At 45.5% G+C, this 18412-nt stretch overlaps 1 protein-coding gene across 4 annotated transcripts; it reads left to right on the top strand.

Moving 5' to 3' along the window:
* Positions 1-6244: 6244 nt before the first annotated feature.
* Positions 6245-18108, top strand: TERF2 (telomeric repeat binding factor 2). 4 transcript variants are annotated; one of them, XM_043495452.1, is made up of 10 exons: positions 6253-6510; positions 6609-6704; positions 8127-8257; positions 9423-9509; positions 9834-9980; positions 11193-11542; positions 13106-13369; positions 15350-15435; positions 16264-16316; positions 16983-18108. In XM_043495452.1, the coding sequence occupies exons 1-10, from the start codon at positions 6318-6320 to the stop codon at positions 17139-17141; spliced, it is 1566 nt and encodes a 521-aa protein (XP_043351387.1). In that variant the 5' UTR covers positions 6253-6317; the 3' UTR covers positions 17142-18108. The 4 variants fall into 4 exon arrangements, with proteins under 4 accessions (XP_043351388.1, XP_043351386.1, XP_043351387.1 ...); XM_038368785.2 differs by having other exon boundaries at positions 6256-6510; positions 12950-13348; XM_043495451.1 differs by lacking the exon at positions 6609-6704 and having other exon boundaries at positions 6248-6510; positions 12950-13369.
* The last annotated feature ends 304 nt before the right edge of the window (positions 18109-18412 follow it).

Raw genomic sequence — 18412 nt, 5'->3', positions numbered from 1 at the left:
CCTTTGGGACTTGGAGTAACCTGAATACTCTTGTGATTTTTCATATAAGGGACCATCTGTCTATGAGTCAGGTTTGCCTGGGTGGAAAGATAGACTGGAGTGTCCAAGGGGTCCATCTGTGACTCCATGATAAGGCTGTTATAGTGTTTGTGGAGTTCACACTTGTTTCTTGGTTGGTGAAATCCAATTATAGAACATATAACCAATTTGGGGTTTGTGCCTTATTTCCTGACAGTCTGCCCTGAGGTTGGCACCCGTGTTCATGAGCCACTCCAGACAGTGTGACAATAATATAATCACATATCATATTATGTGTGCTGACACAATTTTATCCTCCCCCGCCTGAATTTTTCAGAAATGACATCCCTACTGACAAGTTCCTCATTCAAGGTTGGATATCTACAGGCTGCTAAGAGGACCCACTTCATTGAGTCAAGATGCATGTCTTCCGTAGATGCCCAAATCCACGTCTTACAATGTCCTTTATGAGTGTGCTAATTAAATGAACCCATTCTAAATGGCTGGGATTATTAATGGTGCCTAAATAGATTACAGTGATGATTGCTTATTTTATCTTGTTACCTCATTGTATAAAAACAACTTCAATGCTATATAATAAGGAATTAGAGTCCAAGGCATGCAGCAGTGGTAAGATAAGTGCATGTCTCAGAGTGAGACATTAGATTGAACAAAGGCGCCTTCATAACCTGGGAGTGATGTCTTGGAGTCTGTTATTCCAGTTTTCTGGTCCACATTTTGTACACTCTATGGTCCAAATTAAACCCAGAGCTGAATTGGGCTCCTTGTGGAATCCCCTAATTCAACCATTTTCTTGATACTGATGGTGAGAGCTAATGCCTGACAGGCACTTGAAAGGTGGTCCATGAGTTCTTGTAGTAGATCTTCATTGTGGGCTGTTAGGCATAGGCACCGACTCTGTGGGTGCTCCAGGGCTGGAGCACCCACAGGAAAAAAATGGTGGATGCTCAACACCCACCAGCAGCTCCCCTTCCAAAACCTTCCTCTCCCCCCAGCACCTCCTGCCCGCCAGCGGGACCCACCAATCAGCAGCTCCCCCTTCTTCCCAGCACCTAGTGCCTGCCGCAGATCAGCTGTTTTGCGGCATCAGGAGGCCCATGAGGGAACGGGGGAGGAGCGAGGGAGCAGCGTGTTTCGGGGAGGGGGCGGAAATGCGTGGGGAAGGGGTGGGGGTGGGAAGAAGCAGGGTGGGGGTGGGGCCTTGGGGAAGAGGTGGAGTGGGGGTGGGGTCTTGGCGGGGCCAGAGGGAAGCCTCCCGTCCTCTCCCCTCCTCCTGGCAGATTAGAAATTTGGTGCCTGTGCTATGAGGGCAGCATCATCAGCAAATAGAAGTTCCCTGATTAGCACCTTTTTGACTTTGGTCTTTGACTTAAGTCGGGACAGGTTGAAGAGTTTCCCATCTGAACTTGTGTGAAGATATACTCCATCTTTCATGTCCTTAAATGCACAGTTCAAGAGTACTGAGAAGAAGATTCCAAAGAGCGTAGGGACAAGAACACATCCTTGCTTCACTCCACTTTTCATCCCAAAGCTGTCCGAAGTGGACTCGTCAAACTGGACAGTTGCTCTCATGTTGTTGTGGAATGAACGTATAAGACTTAACAGAGTTGGTGGGCATCCTGTCTTTTCTAGTATTGCAAATAGACCTGCTCTGCTGACAAACCAGCTAGAATGTATTTTAAAAAGTTAGAGTAACAATCTTACAGATGTTTTCCCTTGCTAATAATGTCTCCCTCGGATCATGAGTAGCCAGTTCAGCTCACTAATACCAAACTGATCAGCTGTTGTGCCATGGTTTTATGGGTTGAGACCCGAGTCACCTGGATTGCTCAATTAGCTCTTGCCCATTTTATACGGTAAGGGACCCTAAGCAAACTGTATCATTCTGTCATGCTGTCTCGCAGAAGAGGACACAGTATGGATCTGTAGATTTCTCTGTATCCTTCCTAACCCTTCAGTGCTGCATTCGAACAAATTAACCTTGTGACAATCAGGTTATAATTAGTTCCATTCTAACTGCCCCATGACTGTGTATACACTGTAGAGGTCACTCAACTCAATCCAGAGGTGAAAACACATCATCCTCTTGCTCTTGCAGATTTTAATTATTTTTACTTTCCTTTGTTTGTTTGCCAATAGCATTTCTTTCCCTCCCAGTTTTATTGTTTTCCATTTGACACACATTAAATTTTTCTTGTTCGTTTTTCCTCCTCTTTCTCTTCTAGTGAGCCCCTGAAGAGGAGGGAAAGGGTGTGGATGTCCTGAAAGCCAAACAGAACTCCCATTTGTAATGACTTTTCTAACTGACTAGAAATGGATGAACAATCTTTTTTGGAGCCTATCAGTGCAGTGCTTCAAAGAGCAGTCACTGTTAAGCACTAGGAATCTATGTAGGGTTATTGTTTGCAACAGGAAATGTTTTTATAGGAGATTCACACCAAAGAGATAATTTAGGTCTACTGGGGGATTAGAACTGGCATCACATAGGAAAGGAATCTAACAGAAAAAGAATGTTGGGATTGAAAACAAGAAAGGAAATAATGAAGGCAAGGCAGTCATTGGCTGTAATGTTATAAACTAAATCACTCACATAAATTATTTGTCGATGGGAATAAATGCTGCAGTATGTTAACTGGAATACTGAAAGGAAGACATCTTCAGATAGGATTTGCATTAGGAACAAAAGAGGGAACTTGATCCTCCTAAAGTGAGTTCAGTTTCCAAGATTCCTGGAAGGAATATTATATGTGAAGGGAAGAAGAAGAGTTGTTGTCAATGAAAGATGAATTTACAATACCACCAAATATACTAAATTAGAAGAGAACGAGATCTATGAAGAAATTAGGATGAAGCTAGGATATCTTCAGGTTTGAGTGAGCACTATTGTATAGTATGCTAGAGAGTGTTACTGCTTTCTCTCTTTCTTCATTTGCATTTAAGAATATGTGAAAGGGTAGTACATAAGAACGGCCCTACTGGGTCAGGCCAAAGGTCCATCTAGCCAGTATTCTGTCTACCAACAGTGGCCAATGCCAGGTGCCCCAGAGGGAATGAACAGAACAGGTAATCATCGTGCGATCCATCTTGTCAAGGTTCCTTCCCCACTCTGAACTCTAGGGTACAGATGGGGGGACCTGCATGAAAACTTCCTAAACTTATTTTTACCAGCTTAGGTTAAAACTTCCCCAGGGTACAAACTATTTTACCTTTTGCCCTTGGACTTTATTGCTGCCACCACCAAGTGCCTAACAAATATATAACTGGGAAAGAGCCCGCTTGGAAACGTCTTTCCCCCCAAAATCCTCCCAAACCCTACACCCCCTTTCCTGGGGAAGGCTTGATAAAAATCCTCACAAATTTGCATAGGTGAACACAGACTGACTCAAACTCTTGGATCTTAAGAACAATGAAAAAAAAAAGGTTCTTAAAAAAAGAATTTTAATTGAAGAAAAAGTAAAAGAATCACCTCTGTAAAATCAGGATGGTAAATACCTTACAGGGTAATCAGATTCAAAACATAGAGAATCCCTCTAGGCAAAACCTTAAGTTACAAAAAGACACAAAAACAGGAACATACATTCTATTCAGTACAAATTATTTTATCAGCCATTTAAACAAAACAATCTAACGCGTATCTAACTAGATTACTTACTAAGTTCTAAGACTCCATTCCTGTTCTGTTCCTGGCAAAAAACAACACACAGACAGAGAGAACCTTTGTTTTTCCCCCCTCCAGCTTTGAAAGTATCTTGTCTCCTCATTGGTCATTTTGGTCAAGTGCCAGCAAGGTTATCCTAGCTTCTTAACCCTTTCAGGTGAAAGGGTTTTTCCTCTGGCCAGAAGGGATTTTAAAGGTGTTTACCCTTCCCTTTATATTTATGACACATCCCCTGTCGCTGATTCCCAGCTTCTGGCAAACAGAGGCTAGGAACACCATTCCTGCCCATCCTGGCTAACAGCCGTTGATGGACCTATCCTACATGAATTTATCTAGTTATTTTTTTAACCGTTATGGTCTTGGCCTTCGCAATAAAGTCCAACTCCTCTGGAAAGGAGTTCCACAGGTTGACTGTGTGTTGTGGGAAGAAATACTTCCTTTTTTTTTGTTTTAAACCAGCTGCCTATTAATTTCATTTGGTGACCCCTACTTCTTGTGTTATAAGTAGTAAATTACACTTCCTTATCTACTTTCTCCACACCAGTCATGATTTTATAGATCTCAACCATATCTCCCCTTAGCCGTCTCTTTTCCAAGCTGAAAAGTCCCAGTCTTATTAATCTCTCCTTATACGGAGGCCATTCTGAACCCCTAATCATTTTTGTGTCCCTTTTCTGAACCTTTTCCAATTCCAACAGATTGTTTAAGAGGTGGGGTGACCACATCTGCACCCAGTATTCAAGATGTGGGTGTACCTTAGTAGCACAACTTCAAACTGAGGGTGGTACATAAGCAAGACTCAAACATAGTTCATCCAAGATTATTAATGGGACTCAAAAGGATGATGTCAAGGGAAGACAATATTTTCTGGGCCTCTGAGTTTTTGTTACTATATTCTGGACAGTTAAGAGAAAGAGGTGGCCAGTCAGTTCCTGCTTTTATATGTTGAAAAAGCTTTTCAATCGTCATTAATTTGTTACTAGCAATTAGGAGAATGCTTTTAGCCAACTTGTAGTTATGTGTATAAGGAAGCTGGAACCAAGGCAATTACAAAGTGTGGAGCCGCTTTTAATCAGGGCACAGACCGGGCAGGGGTCGCAGGTCCCCTTTCCTCAGCTCCACAGGACAGAGGAAAGGAGGGTGGCTGATACTCCTGAGGAGTGAATGGTGGGGGCAATAGGCTGAGTGATCCCCAAAGGACCCTGCGGGTGCAGCACCAGGGATGGACTTGGGCTGGTCTGTTTGCAGGCAGGGGCTCTTATTGTGCGGACCAGGCCCGATAACGGGATGGGGAAGGGCTGGACCAATGATGAGCTGCCAAAATCTTAACAACGGGTTCCCTCCTCACCCCACGAGGAGGTCGTTGCCCACTCACGCCCCCCAGCACTTCTGCCCCATCCAATCCCCCCCGTTCCTTGACGCCCCCCCCGGACCCCTGCCCCATCCACCCCCCTCCCCTCACTGCCCCCAGAACTGGGTAGGAGGGTCTTGTGGGCCACCGTAGTGGGTGCCCACCCCACCCTTAAGAGCCAGAGGCACCTGCTGGGGGCCGAGGTGGGGAGTCCCGGAGATGTTCACCTGGGGCAGCTCCCAGGAAGCATCCGGCAGGTCCCTCTGGCTCCTAGGGGCAGGGGAGCATAGCTGGGGGGGAGGAGGGGGAGCGGCTGCTCCCCCCACTGATCACATTAAAAGTGGCACTTCAGGTGCTTCCTCCCTGGGTGCTCCGGGGCTGGAGCACCCACGGGGAAAATGTGGTGGGTGCAGAGCTCCCCACCCCGCGCCTGGCCCCAGCTCACCTCATCTCCACTCCGCCTCCTCCGTGCAGCTCTGCTTCTCCCCCCCGCCGCGAATCAGCTGTTCGGCGGGAAGCCGGGGAAGGCTGAGAAGCAGGCCGTGGCTTCCCGCTCAGGCCCAGGGAGGCGGAGGTGAGCTGGGGCAGGGAGCGGGTTACCTGCTGCGGCGCGGGAGGCCCTCCTCGCACCTCTCCGTCGGCTTGAGTGCGAAGCCGTCGCCTGCTTCTCAGCCTGCCCTGGCCTCCCGCGCCACCAGCTGATTCGTGGGGCGCCGGGGGCAGAAACGGGGCAGCGCCTTCAGCGGAGGAGGCGGAGCAGAGGTGAGCTGGGGCCGGGGGGGTCTGCACCAACCCAATTTCCCCCCGGAGCGCCCAGGGAGTCGGCGCCTAAGGCGCCGCTTTTGGCCGGTGGTTAAATTTAGAAGCCGGTTGTACCCCGTGGAACCGGCTCCGGTGCACCGCTGGGCTGGGCCCGCGGGCGGGACCCGGTTCCCACGCAGAACATGGGCTTAAATCCCCCTCCGTGGGGCCGGACTGGCCGGGCGCCTGGGCTTTGCGCACCCAGCCGGGGACTGCATGGCTCCGCCGGGCCAGCAGGGGGCGAACGACGCAGGGCAGGCCGGGAGATGCGGGGCGGGTGGGGAGCCGCCCGCCGCAATGCATGCCGGTCCGTGGAGTCGTCCCGGGCCCCGCTGAGCAATAAGAGGAGGCCGCGTAGGGGGCGCTCGCTTTCCCTCAGGAGGGCAGAGGGCCGCGCCGCGCCGCGCCGCGCCGCGATGCCGTCACTTCCGTCGTGCTGTGCGCGTCACTTCCGAATCCTGCTGCGGGATGGCCGGCGGGCGCGGACGGGTCTCCCGGAGCCGGCGGGGGCCCATGGCGGCTGGGAAGGGGGCGCTGGGGCTCCGCGCCCCCGAGGAGACAGTGAACCGCTGGGTGCTGCAGTTCTACTTCCACCAGGCCGTGGGGGCCTATCGGGCCCGTCGGAACCGGGACTTCCGCGAGTTCCGCGACGTGATGCAGGGTGAGGGGCCCGCCCGGGGGGGAGGGGGCGGCGGCGGCGGCGGCGGCGTTTCTGACTTGGGTGCCCCGAGCTCTCTGTCGTCTTCTCTCTCTCTCCAGCTCTGCTGCTGCGGCCCCTGGTTAAGGAGCCTGAAATCTCCCGGCTGCTCCGGATTATGCAGTTTCTTTCAAGAATTGAGGAGGGAGAGAACCTCGGTAGGAGAGAAAAGCGCCACAGTTCGTCTTACTGGTGCTCAGCCCTGTTCCCAAAATCGCATTCACCTCACTGTATTGCCTCTGCACCGTGCAGCGCGGGACCGTTCTGTTTAAATCCGTTTTTATCTACTGTTTGGCCCAGGAAAACTATCTGGTCGATTTGGATTTTTTAAAATTGGAGTTCAGGTTTGGATAAAGGCTTCTGAAACTTCTGTTATAATTCCTTGAAATAATCTGCTTGTGTTTTTTTTATTTATAAGGGTCTTTTCTGCAAAGGAGAGGGCATGGGCCTGATAATAGTAGGGATAGTGCATCTGACCAGAACCAAAATAGTCAAAAGTGACTTTTCTCAAAGGTATCAGGGGGTAGCCGTGTTAGTCTGGATCTGTAAAAGCAGCAGAGTCCTGTGGCACCTTATAGACTAATAGACTTATTGGAGCATAAGCTTTTGTGGGTGAATACCCACTTTTTCAGATGCACGTCTTCTCAAAGGGAAGTTAATGTGCAGGGTAAACAAACTGGGAAATAACGAAGTAATTTTCACTCTTTTCAGGTATAGGAATCGAACAATAATAGGTAAAACTTTCAGACTGAAGTACGATTTCTTTTCTTTTTTCTTGTTTAGCATTGTCACTTGAAGGCAACATGTGGGGTAAACATCAAACATTCTGTTGTTAAGAGCCTAAAACCCAAACAAAAGTTTTTGTTTAAGAAAAACCTGGCTTCTTTGCAGGGATTCTATATTTTCTATCTCTGTCATCTGGAACAAAGTCCCTTCCACTTTCTTTTACAAACAATGTATAGGTAAATCAATTTCATTCTTCATTTCTCCTGTAGTAGAACAAGAACACAATGTTTGAGTGAAAACTCTGTGAAGAAGGCTTTGTTTTTGCTTTCACTTGGAATTAAAACATTAAGTAAAGCAACCACATATATCAGTCGTAGATCTAGTTATACTTGAGCAAAACTTGGGGATCAAATTTGATCTGACAGAAATGTCCTTTCAATATTAGGGCAAGAACTTAACTTTTTAATTTCTTGATGTTTGAGCATTTAAACTGCATTAGTGTAGTCTTATGTAACTTTTATTCAGTATGTTAATTCCTGATTTTTCTCTTTATAGTATAAAGTAAAGCAAACCTCCACATACTCAGCTCATAATGGTTATTGCTTTTAATTTCAAACTCACCAACTGTCATGTTTCTTTTTGAGGATCTCTCATACCTTAGACATCCTTTCTTGATCATAATTTTTTTGTGTGTGCTGTTCTCTGCTTGTCAGTTACTGCAGCATTAGTGGCCTAACTGAGCAAATCCGAGCCTACTTGTTTTGGCTGCTTCCTGTGGAGGATTTCTTGGGCTCAGGTAGATTTGTGTGTCTGTTTTAAAACCAATAGGAATGAATTGTTTCTTTTAATTGTAGATTGCACCTTTGATACAGAGTCAGAGCTCACCCCTCTTGAATCGGCAATCGGTGTGCTGGAGCTGATTGAAAGAGAATTTCCTGTGTCTGAGGTGGCAATGGAATCTGTTAGAAAAATGGTGAAACAAGCTGTAAGGGTCAAGTTCTCCTTTTTCATTCAAATAATTTAGAGTTTTATAAGCTTTAATCTAGCTAAAAGAAAAAAGCTTCCCTTACACTGAGGGCAGTTATCCCTTCTCAGGTCTTCCCTCCATAATTTGCCTTACTTCCGGGAGCTTTCTGTTAGGAAGATAGTAACCTATCAGGATCTGTAACTCTATTAAAGGTGAACTGAAAAGCTGAACTTTATTTTTGCTATTACCATTTTCTCTATTGAATATATTAGAAATAATGCATCCTTTCTTGCTTCTTTTTACTGGAGGACCTTTTAAATGTAGAACCAGAATGCTCTTAGAGTCTAAGAATCCCTCCTAAAAACTTGCTATTGCAACTAGTCATCCCCTGCAAACTGGTCTGTTCAATTTGCTGGCCTGGGATAAAGTTTGCATGTATGATGTATGTAAAATGTAACTATGATGTTTTATTGCATATTATACTACAATAAACAAACCTGAGGCTACAAGACACTTGCAAAGCCTCATCAAAATGTCTTTGGCACGTTTTCTCCCCCTTCCTACATCCACATGCTGTCTACCTTCACTTGTAAGCTCTTTGGGGAGGGGCCACGTCCGCTTCTTTTAGTATTGACATGCCGGGTAACTCTGGTCCTGTAGAAGGCTGTTTGTTTGTTTAAAATTAAGCCAAGGAAATCTAGTGAGAACTGATGGGTTCTCAAACTTCAGGGGTGTCCAGCAAAATACTTATTGTAAATGTAGATTAATTGAATGGCACCATACAAATGAAAATCAGGTAACGCAGTCCTTAATTGTAACCTTGCATTAATGGGATAGTAGCATTTCAGGTTAGCAGCTCATTAACGTGTTTGCAAACAGCATTATTTCCATGTTACTTGGATAGTGTTTGGAAGGAACATCACAGACTTTGTTTTGCATTTTGCATATCAGGGTTGGAAGGGACCTCAGGAGGTCATCTAGTCCAAAAGCCCCTGCTCAAAGCAGGACCAATCCCCAATATTTGCCCCAGATCCCTAAACGGTCCCCTCAAGAATTGAACTCACAACCCTTGGTTTAGCAGGCCAATGCTCAAACCACTGAACTATCCCTCCCCCTGTTTGTGAAGCTGATTTAGGTGATGTGGTTGAATTGTTACAACAGAGATCCTCTTTTTCCTCTCTAGGCTGTTATCATTTGTATTAAAAAGAGAGAATTTGATAAAGCCTCAAAAATTCTGAAAAAAAACATGGCAAAGGATCCCAGCACCCAGGTGAGTTTGATTATGTGAGTTTTTGGGGCGTGAGATGGAGTATCTTGTTGGCTGTGCAATATGTTCCCAAACATGTATTTCCTTTTCTTTGCTTCTGTCTGCTGCTAGCATTGCATTGTCCGGCCCTGAAAGCGAGTGTAGTTGGCAATGCTGACACAGACTCCAAACTTTTTAGGCTTTTGCTTCCTAATTTAGATCAGTGTAAATTAGCTGATAATGTTGTAGTGTCAGTGGGGAAGTCTCCTCTCCATGCAAACCCCCAGCTCCTGCATTTGTAACTTGTATAATTTGTACATATTCAGAATGTTCTTGCCTCTTGATTAGAAACTGAGGACAGAGTTGCTCAGCATTATCCGTGAGAAGAATTTGTCTCATATGATGATCCGAAATTTTTCCTACAAGACTTTTCAGCAGAGTGCGTTCCAGTTCTTGGAGACCTACCTGGAGGATTCAGAGCCCTTTCTCTTGACCGTATGTGTCTATCCTGGCTACCCACATTTCAGCCCCACCCAGCCGTCACCCCTCAGAGTCTGCAGAAAAATGGCATGTGATGCATGTCACCTCTAACCCCTCCATACTCTGTTCAAGGGATACACCCTTAGGTCTCAGGCCTCCAACTGTCACCTCTCTATAGGCAGGGACTTGTGACACTCTCCCTTCTGATCTGGGATTTAGGCTTGCATTTCTCTGTGACTATCCCAGCAGTCTGACCTAGCTCCCCACCCATGGTTTCACTCTATTTCCTGAAGGACAAGGAACCAGCTAGCCTTCGCAAAGCAAAGTACGTTTATTTAAGAACAAAAGAATTACAGAGGAAAACTTGTCATAAAACCGTCAAAAGTTTAAGTGCATATTAAGCTCACCAGAAGCCACTCGTCTTTCTCATGAGAGTCTGGTAAGAGTCAAAGTCCTTCAAACCCTTCCAGCAGGCTTGCCCTCTGGTCAGTTCAGGTCAGTTTTCAGGTCAAGAACAACTCCCCAATCCCCCGCTTCAAGTTCACCTTTTGTACCGAAAGCCTTTCTTTGTTTCCTGGGCCTCTGGAAACTGGTCTGATCCACTATTTGTAAAATCCTTTGGGGTTATACTGCATTGGTGGTGTTTACCTGTCCCAGGATGTGCTGTAATCACCTCCCATGATTGTAGATCCTTGGGGAAACTTGGTAAACCACCTCTGTGCACTTAGAATACAATCTCTGGCTCACAGAGGTGCAGATAACTTTTATAATGATACAATAGTCTCAAATTATATGAATTGGAAAGAAGTTACCAATTTGTTTCTTTGTTTTATTGACATGTAATATTTTTGACTTGTACTCAGAAGTCAGATACACGTGTCTGGCTCTAAAGTTTTGGGACCAGAGCACCAAGGGAATACATTTTTAGCATTTAAAATTCAGACCCTCTCGAGGTTCCATGCTATAAAATTACTTGGTCATTATTATAGTTCTTAATCAAGATAACTTAACTCTGCACATATAACTACTGCAAAACACCTGACAAATGACCACAGTTGTTATCTTATGTCCAATATACCAAATAGCACCTTGATCATAGAACAGCAAGTAATTGCAGGGAATGTGCACTTAATTAAATAATGTTCCATGCCTGTGGAATGGGAGTAAAATAGATGCAGTTCCATGGAGTTCTCTTTGTAATTATTATGCGCTTTCTTCCTGTCAAAGATGGCGAAAAACACTTTGAAGTCAGAATATATTGATGAAACTAAGAAGCTGGCATTAGTTCCAGACTCTGTGGAAGTAACTAAGCAACCACCAGCGGCGGCTCCAGACTCTGTGGAAGTAGCTAAGCAGCCACCAGCGGCGGCTCCAGACTCTGTGGAAGTAGCTAAGCAGCCACCAGCGGCAGCTCCAGACTCTGTGGAAGTAGCTAAGCAGCCACCAGCAGTGGCTCCAGACTCTGTGGAAGTAGCTAAGCAGCCACCAGCAGCGGCTCCAGACTCTATGGAAGTAGCTAAGCAACCACCAGCAGCGGCTCCAGACTCTGTGGAAATGTCTTCAAAGGACTCTGGGAGGTGAGCAGCGATGGTGATGCATTTGCAATGTGGAGAGGAAATCTGACCACATATGGTGAATGAAGTTGGCCAGAATTTTGCTTCTGAATTGTAGCACCCACTGGTTTCACTCTGTGCAGGCAGCTATAATTTTTTGCCATGTGCCAGTGCATTGTTGCTTCCCCAGGGGCTACTACTTCAGGATTTTTCACCAGGCTGTCTATCTCTGAATTAAAATATTGATCTTTTTTCTGAAGAGTACCCTGGTGAGTGTTTGGACTAAAGGAAGGGAAGGAGTCCTCTTGTGACAGGTGGTGAATGAGAGAGGGTCTTACGTTTACAGAAGGGTTTTGGTGTGTCCATGGTTCAGAGGACATAGGTTTGGTTAATGGCATTTAGTTTGCCATTCTTTGGAGGGATAAAACAGATGGATGCTTTGATCTGAGGTGTCTATAGTAGCCGATGCTGAAAATGCCAAGGTCAGGGCAGGCTGCAAAAAGGAGAGCATGTTCTCCCGAAACTGGTGGTTAACACTGAAGTTAGATTCACCAACTAGTCCCAAACTGTGCTCCTGATCTCCCACGATGGCTATCAAAAAGCTAAAAAAGAAATCAGACAGCCCCCTTTATTGTATTCCAGTTCTCTGGCTCCCAATCAGCAAATAGTGAGAAGTTTTTTAAAACTCTGTTCAGCACACAGAATGTTTTTCTGATTCCCCAAGAGGCCAGCCACATTGCCAGATCAGTACTAGTCTGGATCTTACCCAAAATACCACACTGCCAGCGAATCCTTTAGTATCTAAAACAAAGGGTTTTATTAGAAAAGAAAGGAACAAGAAAAGAGTTGTTAAATGGTCAGAGCAGTCAAATTTACTGTCCATTTTGATCAATTTCATGGCCAGGGGGTTTTAAAATTAGTCAATATCATGTTTTTAGATGTTTACACCTGAAATTTCACAGTATTGTAACCATGGGGGTCCTGACCCCGAGGGGGGGGGGGAGAGAGAGAGAGAGAGAGGATTGCCACCATCACTTCTGCGCTGCCTTCAGAGCTGGGCTCTGAAGACTGCAGCCATAGAGCTTCCTGCAGCTGGAAGAGGTACCCGGAGGTGGGTCTGACCTCCCCCTGAAAGCAGCTGTGCTGGGGAAGAGGAAGTCCCATCCCTGACAGGACAGGACTAGCAGCTGGAGCCTGGTGCATGGGAGCAGTCCCCGGTTGGGGTGCTCCCAGCCCTGTCTCTCCCCATCCCCTCCAATAGCTTGATTTCACGGGGGAAGGTCTGATTTCATGGTCTGTGATGTGCTTTTGCATAGATGTGAATTTGGTAGGAGCTTAGCTGTGTGGCAGAGTGAGGGGAGCAGCTGTGATTTTAGAGAAGTAGAGCATTGTATTGTTGATGTAACCTGCTTAGCTTCATTTATTTTATAGGCAGCCGCCTGGAACTGTAACAACATATGGGATTTCTGCTCTGAGAGAAGCTTTCAAGACCTTGTCAAATTCCCAAGATTCTGATGCAGCCTTTACCAAACTGGATGAAACAGACTTTTCTTTCCCCAAGCAATTGTCCCCTTCTGTATCCCACAGACTCAAGAGGCAGAGAGAAGAGGAGAATTCACCCTTGGAGACCTCTGAGACCTCAGACATACCTAAATCACCCCCAAAGAGTAAACGCTTGTTGACTATAAGCAGACTGATTATGGAGCAGGACAGCCAGAGTACTGAGCTGAGTGAGACTCCAGACTCATCCCAGGAGCCAGTGGTATCTTCTGCATTCAGGACTCTTGTTCAAAAGCCACATGTTCAGCGTGTGTCTTCCAGAAGTCCCAAGTATGAAGCCTGTGACACTGAGTATTCTAATGCAGACACAATGCTTTGGGAACATACAGCTAACATTGCTACATTAAACAATATAACCTTATTGGTGCAAAACTAGAACATTAAAAATCCCTCCCTTTTGCAAAAATGTGGAAATTGATAGTTTAAAGCAAATGTTCTATTGGTCCTGTAGATCATACATGTGGTTAGCACCGTGGGAAATGGGAAAGCTCACCTCCTACATTCCAATAACCTTAATGCTGACCCTTGAAATCTTTGCAAACTGCTTCTCAGTATATGCATCTGACTATGTAAATCTGCAGTTAGTAATACACAGGATGGAGTTTGTGGGTATGTTTTGTGGGACAGATCAAGGTAAATTTTCACGTCAGTGATGAATTTAAACCATGTAGGAATTTTAAGAGTAATAGAATATTGATGCAAGTTACTTTAATTCTTCCACACTTGTTTTGTACCTTGTATATGTATTATATGACTTAGCTCTAAGTTAGACAGGGGAGTGGATGGATGTGTGGGAACAAAGCATTCTCTGGAGCCAGGCTTCTGGGATGTATGTTTTCTGCAGGACTTGATGAGGGTGTAGCAGGGTTCTCTTCTAATGCATCTTGGAGGCTGTGCAGACGAGGGCCTCTGCTTTTGCACACTTAAGGCAGTACTGTGGATCTGCAGGAATGAAACAGCAGGGAATTCCCTTTCCTGAGCAATACTTGAGTTCCCCAGGAGAGATGAGGCAAGCGTGGCAGTTCCATAAGGTTCTCAGACTTGGGAGAACTTCAGGGTACTGATTGCAGAGTAGACCCTACTGAGCTGCATGAAGTTTCATGCTTGAAAAGAGACTGGTTTAGAGCTTAGCATTTCAGGTTTTATATGCTTAAAATGTTAAGTGCCAAAGCACTAAAATGCTTGGAAGTTGGCCACCACAAGTGTAAAACGTTTTATGCAGTTCAGTAGGCACAGCTGTTCCCAGTGCCCTGCGGAGCATCCAAGATTGGCATGTTTCCAGAGCTCCCTGACTCCTTGCCTCTTGCCTCCCATTGTTGTTGACTAAGATTCTAGATAGGTTGCAATGCTTTAAATGGCAGCAGTGCTGATGGTGATGGCTATTGGTGACAAAGGATGTCAACTTTTGCTTCAGAAGTTTAGCTTCAAACCTTCCCCTGCCCAAATGCTTGTATACATCTGTGTGAAAATGCTTGCATGCTGCCAAGGCGACGGAATGCACAAGAGTACCACTAACAGGGAGCCTTTGTTTTCATGTAGTTGCTGTAATATGAAAACTAATCAAATCTATTTGCAACATATTTTAAATACACCTGATTTCAGATGAATCTTCTCCTGTAAGGAGTTGAGTGCATGCATGTGAGCGAGAGAAATAAGGAACATAATTGGTTTGGAACCAGCTGGCCTTGCTTGTAGTAAAAATTTCATAGCAGCCTTGTGGAGCATGTGAACCTTGCTAAGTGTTCCTGCCCCATTCCATTGTCTCTTTCATGCTACATGCACAGCACCTTCTTGGTAGCTCAGGTGTTTGTATCAGTTTGCAGCAACTGCTTAATTCTGAACTAGTTCCCTCTCAGTTGCTTCTTGTGTGTGTGATACAGGGATCTGTTAAGGTCCAAAGAGAATCTACTGTAGTTATTGAAATGGCATTGAGTGGCTTTGAATGCCAGACATACACATATGCCACCCTTTACCTACAAACCAGTCCAATGGCAGTGGACTAAGATGCATGTGTTGTGGAGGTGAAGCAAACATACATAATCCAGCTGTCAGACAAGCTCCCGCATTTCCCAGTGCTGCACACTGATCTTAGTCTTGACTCATTGGTACCAAGGTGGTCCTGGACCGTTTTACCAGTGGCCTCTAGGTAATTAGTCAGGGTCTGTGGCCCTTTTGGATGTTTGATTTAGCTGTCTGCAGTGACTGTCACTTCAGCCCTCGTTAATCAGGCTGGCTTGTTGCAATTAAAATGTGTGTGTTGTGTGTTTTCAGGCCACTGAAAGCAAGATGGAACACCTCGAATGGGCAAGAAGAAAAGGACACTTGGAGTGAGGAAGATGAGCTCTTCCTGGACAAGAGTAAGTATGCTATTTTTGCCATGCACATGCTTTAATTGCTGGTCCCAGCCGTGCTGTTGGCCCTGGGGCACTCTGCTGCCTTGAATATTTGACAGAAATCAAAAGACTAGAAATCCCATAACCCAGGAAAGCTTGGACCTATGGTTGCTGTTATAGGACTGCAGCAATGGAGATAATATCCTTTCTTAGGCAGGCCCAAACAATGGGAAGCTGCTCATTACAGTTTCAGACCTGAGATAAAACTACTTGTCAGTCATTGTCTGCTATTCTAGTTTGAGACCCAGCCCAAAAGCAGTTCCATCCTGTTAATAGTTGTAGGGTGGCAGATCAGCGTTTGCTGGCTTTTTTCAAAAGATGTAATTAATTCCAGCTCAGACTTTTCTCCTGGATGCTGTTTAACAGCTGGGATCTTTCCTGCTGGGGCCTGAACATGGTTCCATTTATGAACAGGGATTTCTATTGAGGAAGCTTTTCGGATTAGGCTGTCTTTTTTTCTTTTTTTCCCCTTAGACACATTTGCTAACCTGAGACAAGTCTAATTCCTTTTGACACAGTCTTAGTTATTATATTTCTTTAGTTACACTTCTTATGAGGTAACCAGGGCTTGGATCAGAATGGCCAACTGTCCCTTCAGTACATGGAATTCTAGCAGCTAGAGGAAGTAAAGGCATTTGTTTCTGTTTTCCATACCCTGGCCAAGGGTGTTCCCCTGGTGGCTATGCCACTCTCTCCCTGTAATCGAACAGGCTAAAGCCAGTTTCTTTGGGAGATGCATGCACAGCAGAAGGTGAATGCTGAAATATGACTCTTCTTGGGTTTATTTTGCAGGGTCCCCTGGGAGAAATAGCCACAGCTCTTCAATCCTCGGTTCCAAGAAGCAGGTAATATAGAGCCCTCGAGCTCCGTTCAGCAGCCCAAAGCAGGGCTCTGCAGGGGTAGTGAAGCAATTAAGCAATAGCAAAGGTTGGGAGGGGGAAATCCCTTTTGCTGTTCAGAGATTTCTAAGCCTCTGGAATCAGCTCAGTTAGAAGAGTCCAAGTGATTGATGCACACCGAATGGAGAACTCTCCCAGATGCTACACTGACAGATGATATTTACTCAGGGACTGGAGTACCTTGATCAATGCTTGCGTTATCTAAGCGTTGAACTTACGAGGGGGTAAGTTGTGTTGCACAGATCTTTAAATTGGGAGGGCCTGGCTTAAGTTTGTCCACTAAAAGCCAGGAAAGTGATAGAGGCCTAAAATACTGTGTGCCACTTATCCTGGCTGGCATCTGCTTCCTGAACTGCTCAGCAGGTAAATGAGCTAAAGAGGCGAAGAACCAAAACACACTCTAGAAACCACGTAATTCCTAAATAAGCCTGCAGCTAGTATTGAAAATATAAATACACTTTCAGGAGGTGTCGGGGTTGTAAGAACTATGTTATAAGAAGGTGCTGATAGTATGGATGAAAGGGGGACCAAGGAGGCTAAGAAGCCTTTAGTGCAGAAGTGATAGGACCTGTGCTGTAAGAGTCATGTCACTCCTTTGTTCTTCTTTTGCAGAGGTGGACAGTGCAGGAAAGCGAGTGGATCAGAGAAGGAGTGAAGAAATTTGGAGAAGGGAACTGGAAAATCATTTGCAAAAAGTTCCCCTTTGAGAACCGCACCTCGGTGATGATTAAGGATCGCTGGCGGACCATGAAAAAGCTGGGACTCCACTGAAAACAGGAGTTGAGGAACTCTTTGAGTGACACTTGCTCTCATTTCTCTCCAAAAGATGGATGAAAGCAACACCTGCCATGGGAGGAAGGTTGTAGCAATGTGACAGGAATGATGTGGAGAATTGTTATGGCTGCTTGGCAGAGCTGAATGCTACAGCTGGAAGAAGCAAAGTTTAACTAGAGTTTAGGAAACCTTCCTAGTCCTTGTATTTAGCTGGAGTCACTAAATTTAGATCTTTGTCTGTCAACAGAAGCAAGGCAGCCTGAGTAACTATGGAAATAGTTTTGTAGAAGTGCTACAATACTGACATTTTGTATATGTTCAGAAACGGCGAGGACTCTGGCAGCCTTTGCCCTGTGAGCGTTAGAGCTGGAACCTGAGTGGACTGTAACCGGGATCACTGCTTTCTCTACTCAGGTGTTAGTTGAATGGCAGGGTAATCCTGTCACCAACTGTTTTATCTCTATTAATATTCTTAAACCAATTGTGAATCACTTGGCTGATCTCCATTTGCCCATCAGTCCCTCCGAGAGGGGAAAGCAGTGGTGTAGGAGCTGTTGCTGAGTTGTACTGGCAGAAGTCTGGTTTCTTGGCTAGGGAACCGGCATTTGTTTCCACGATTCTCTGCTTTGAACATTTTTATATTGAGTGGGGATTTCTTCCTCCACATTTTTTTGATGCTTTAAAAATAGATGTTTTGTCTTTGTGCTCATTAGTTTCTAGAATGTTTGGAGCCAGATGTCACCAAGTTAAAAGTTAGTGTTCAGTTGGTTTGACTTTGTGTTTGAGTTGCCTCCTTCTTTGCAAAATTCCCTTCCTTCTGTCTGTTTCCTGGAGTAGTGCATTATCTCTGAAAGGTCTCTGGGGATCTCTGGCAGGCACCAGGCATGCCTTGCCTTCTAGTGCGAAGTCCAATCCCATACTAAACCCATCGTGTAAAATAAAGCAGTTCCTATGTTGGATATAACAATTGCAACGAATCTGATTTGCATCTCCCCAGCATTCTCTCCTCAGGTAAATATTCCACCTTGAAAAGGGAGAAGCTTGGCATATCCCTGGGTCAGTGGCCTAGTGACACCTTTGTAGGACACCCTGTTAATGACCAGAATTTCATCCTGCATTCACGTCCCGAGCCAGCTGAAGCCAGGAGCATTGCATCAGCAACTAACTGAATTGGAGTGCCAGAAAGTCTTGTACCCCTATCCGGTGGGATGCTGCTGCTTATTAGAGACAGGTGGATTTCAGAGGCACTTATGTATCATCTTCCCCTC

This window comes from Dermochelys coriacea, chromosome 12 (assembly GCF_009764565.3).
Source record: "Dermochelys coriacea isolate rDerCor1 chromosome 12, rDerCor1.pri.v4, whole genome shotgun sequence".
Classification (NCBI taxonomy): Eukaryota; Metazoa; Chordata; order Testudines; family Dermochelyidae; genus Dermochelys; species Dermochelys coriacea.
This window is presented reverse-complemented; position numbering and strand designations above follow the sequence as displayed.

Bases quoted from the DNA above. Each gene is read 5' to 3' on its own strand.
- TERF2 (XM_038368785.2), top strand. From the start codon at position 6,318: ATGGCCGGCGGGCGCGGACGGGTCTCCCGGAGCCGGCGGGGGCCCATG. The intron at 6,511-6,608 runs GTGAGGGGCCCG...CTCTCTCTCCAG, and splicing joins GTTCCGCGACGTGATGCAGG to CTCTGCTGCTGCGGCCCCTG. The intron at 16,317-16,982 runs GTAATATAGAGC...CTTCTTTTGCAG, and splicing joins TCCTCGGTTCCAAGAAGCAG to AGGTGGACAGTGCAGGAAAG.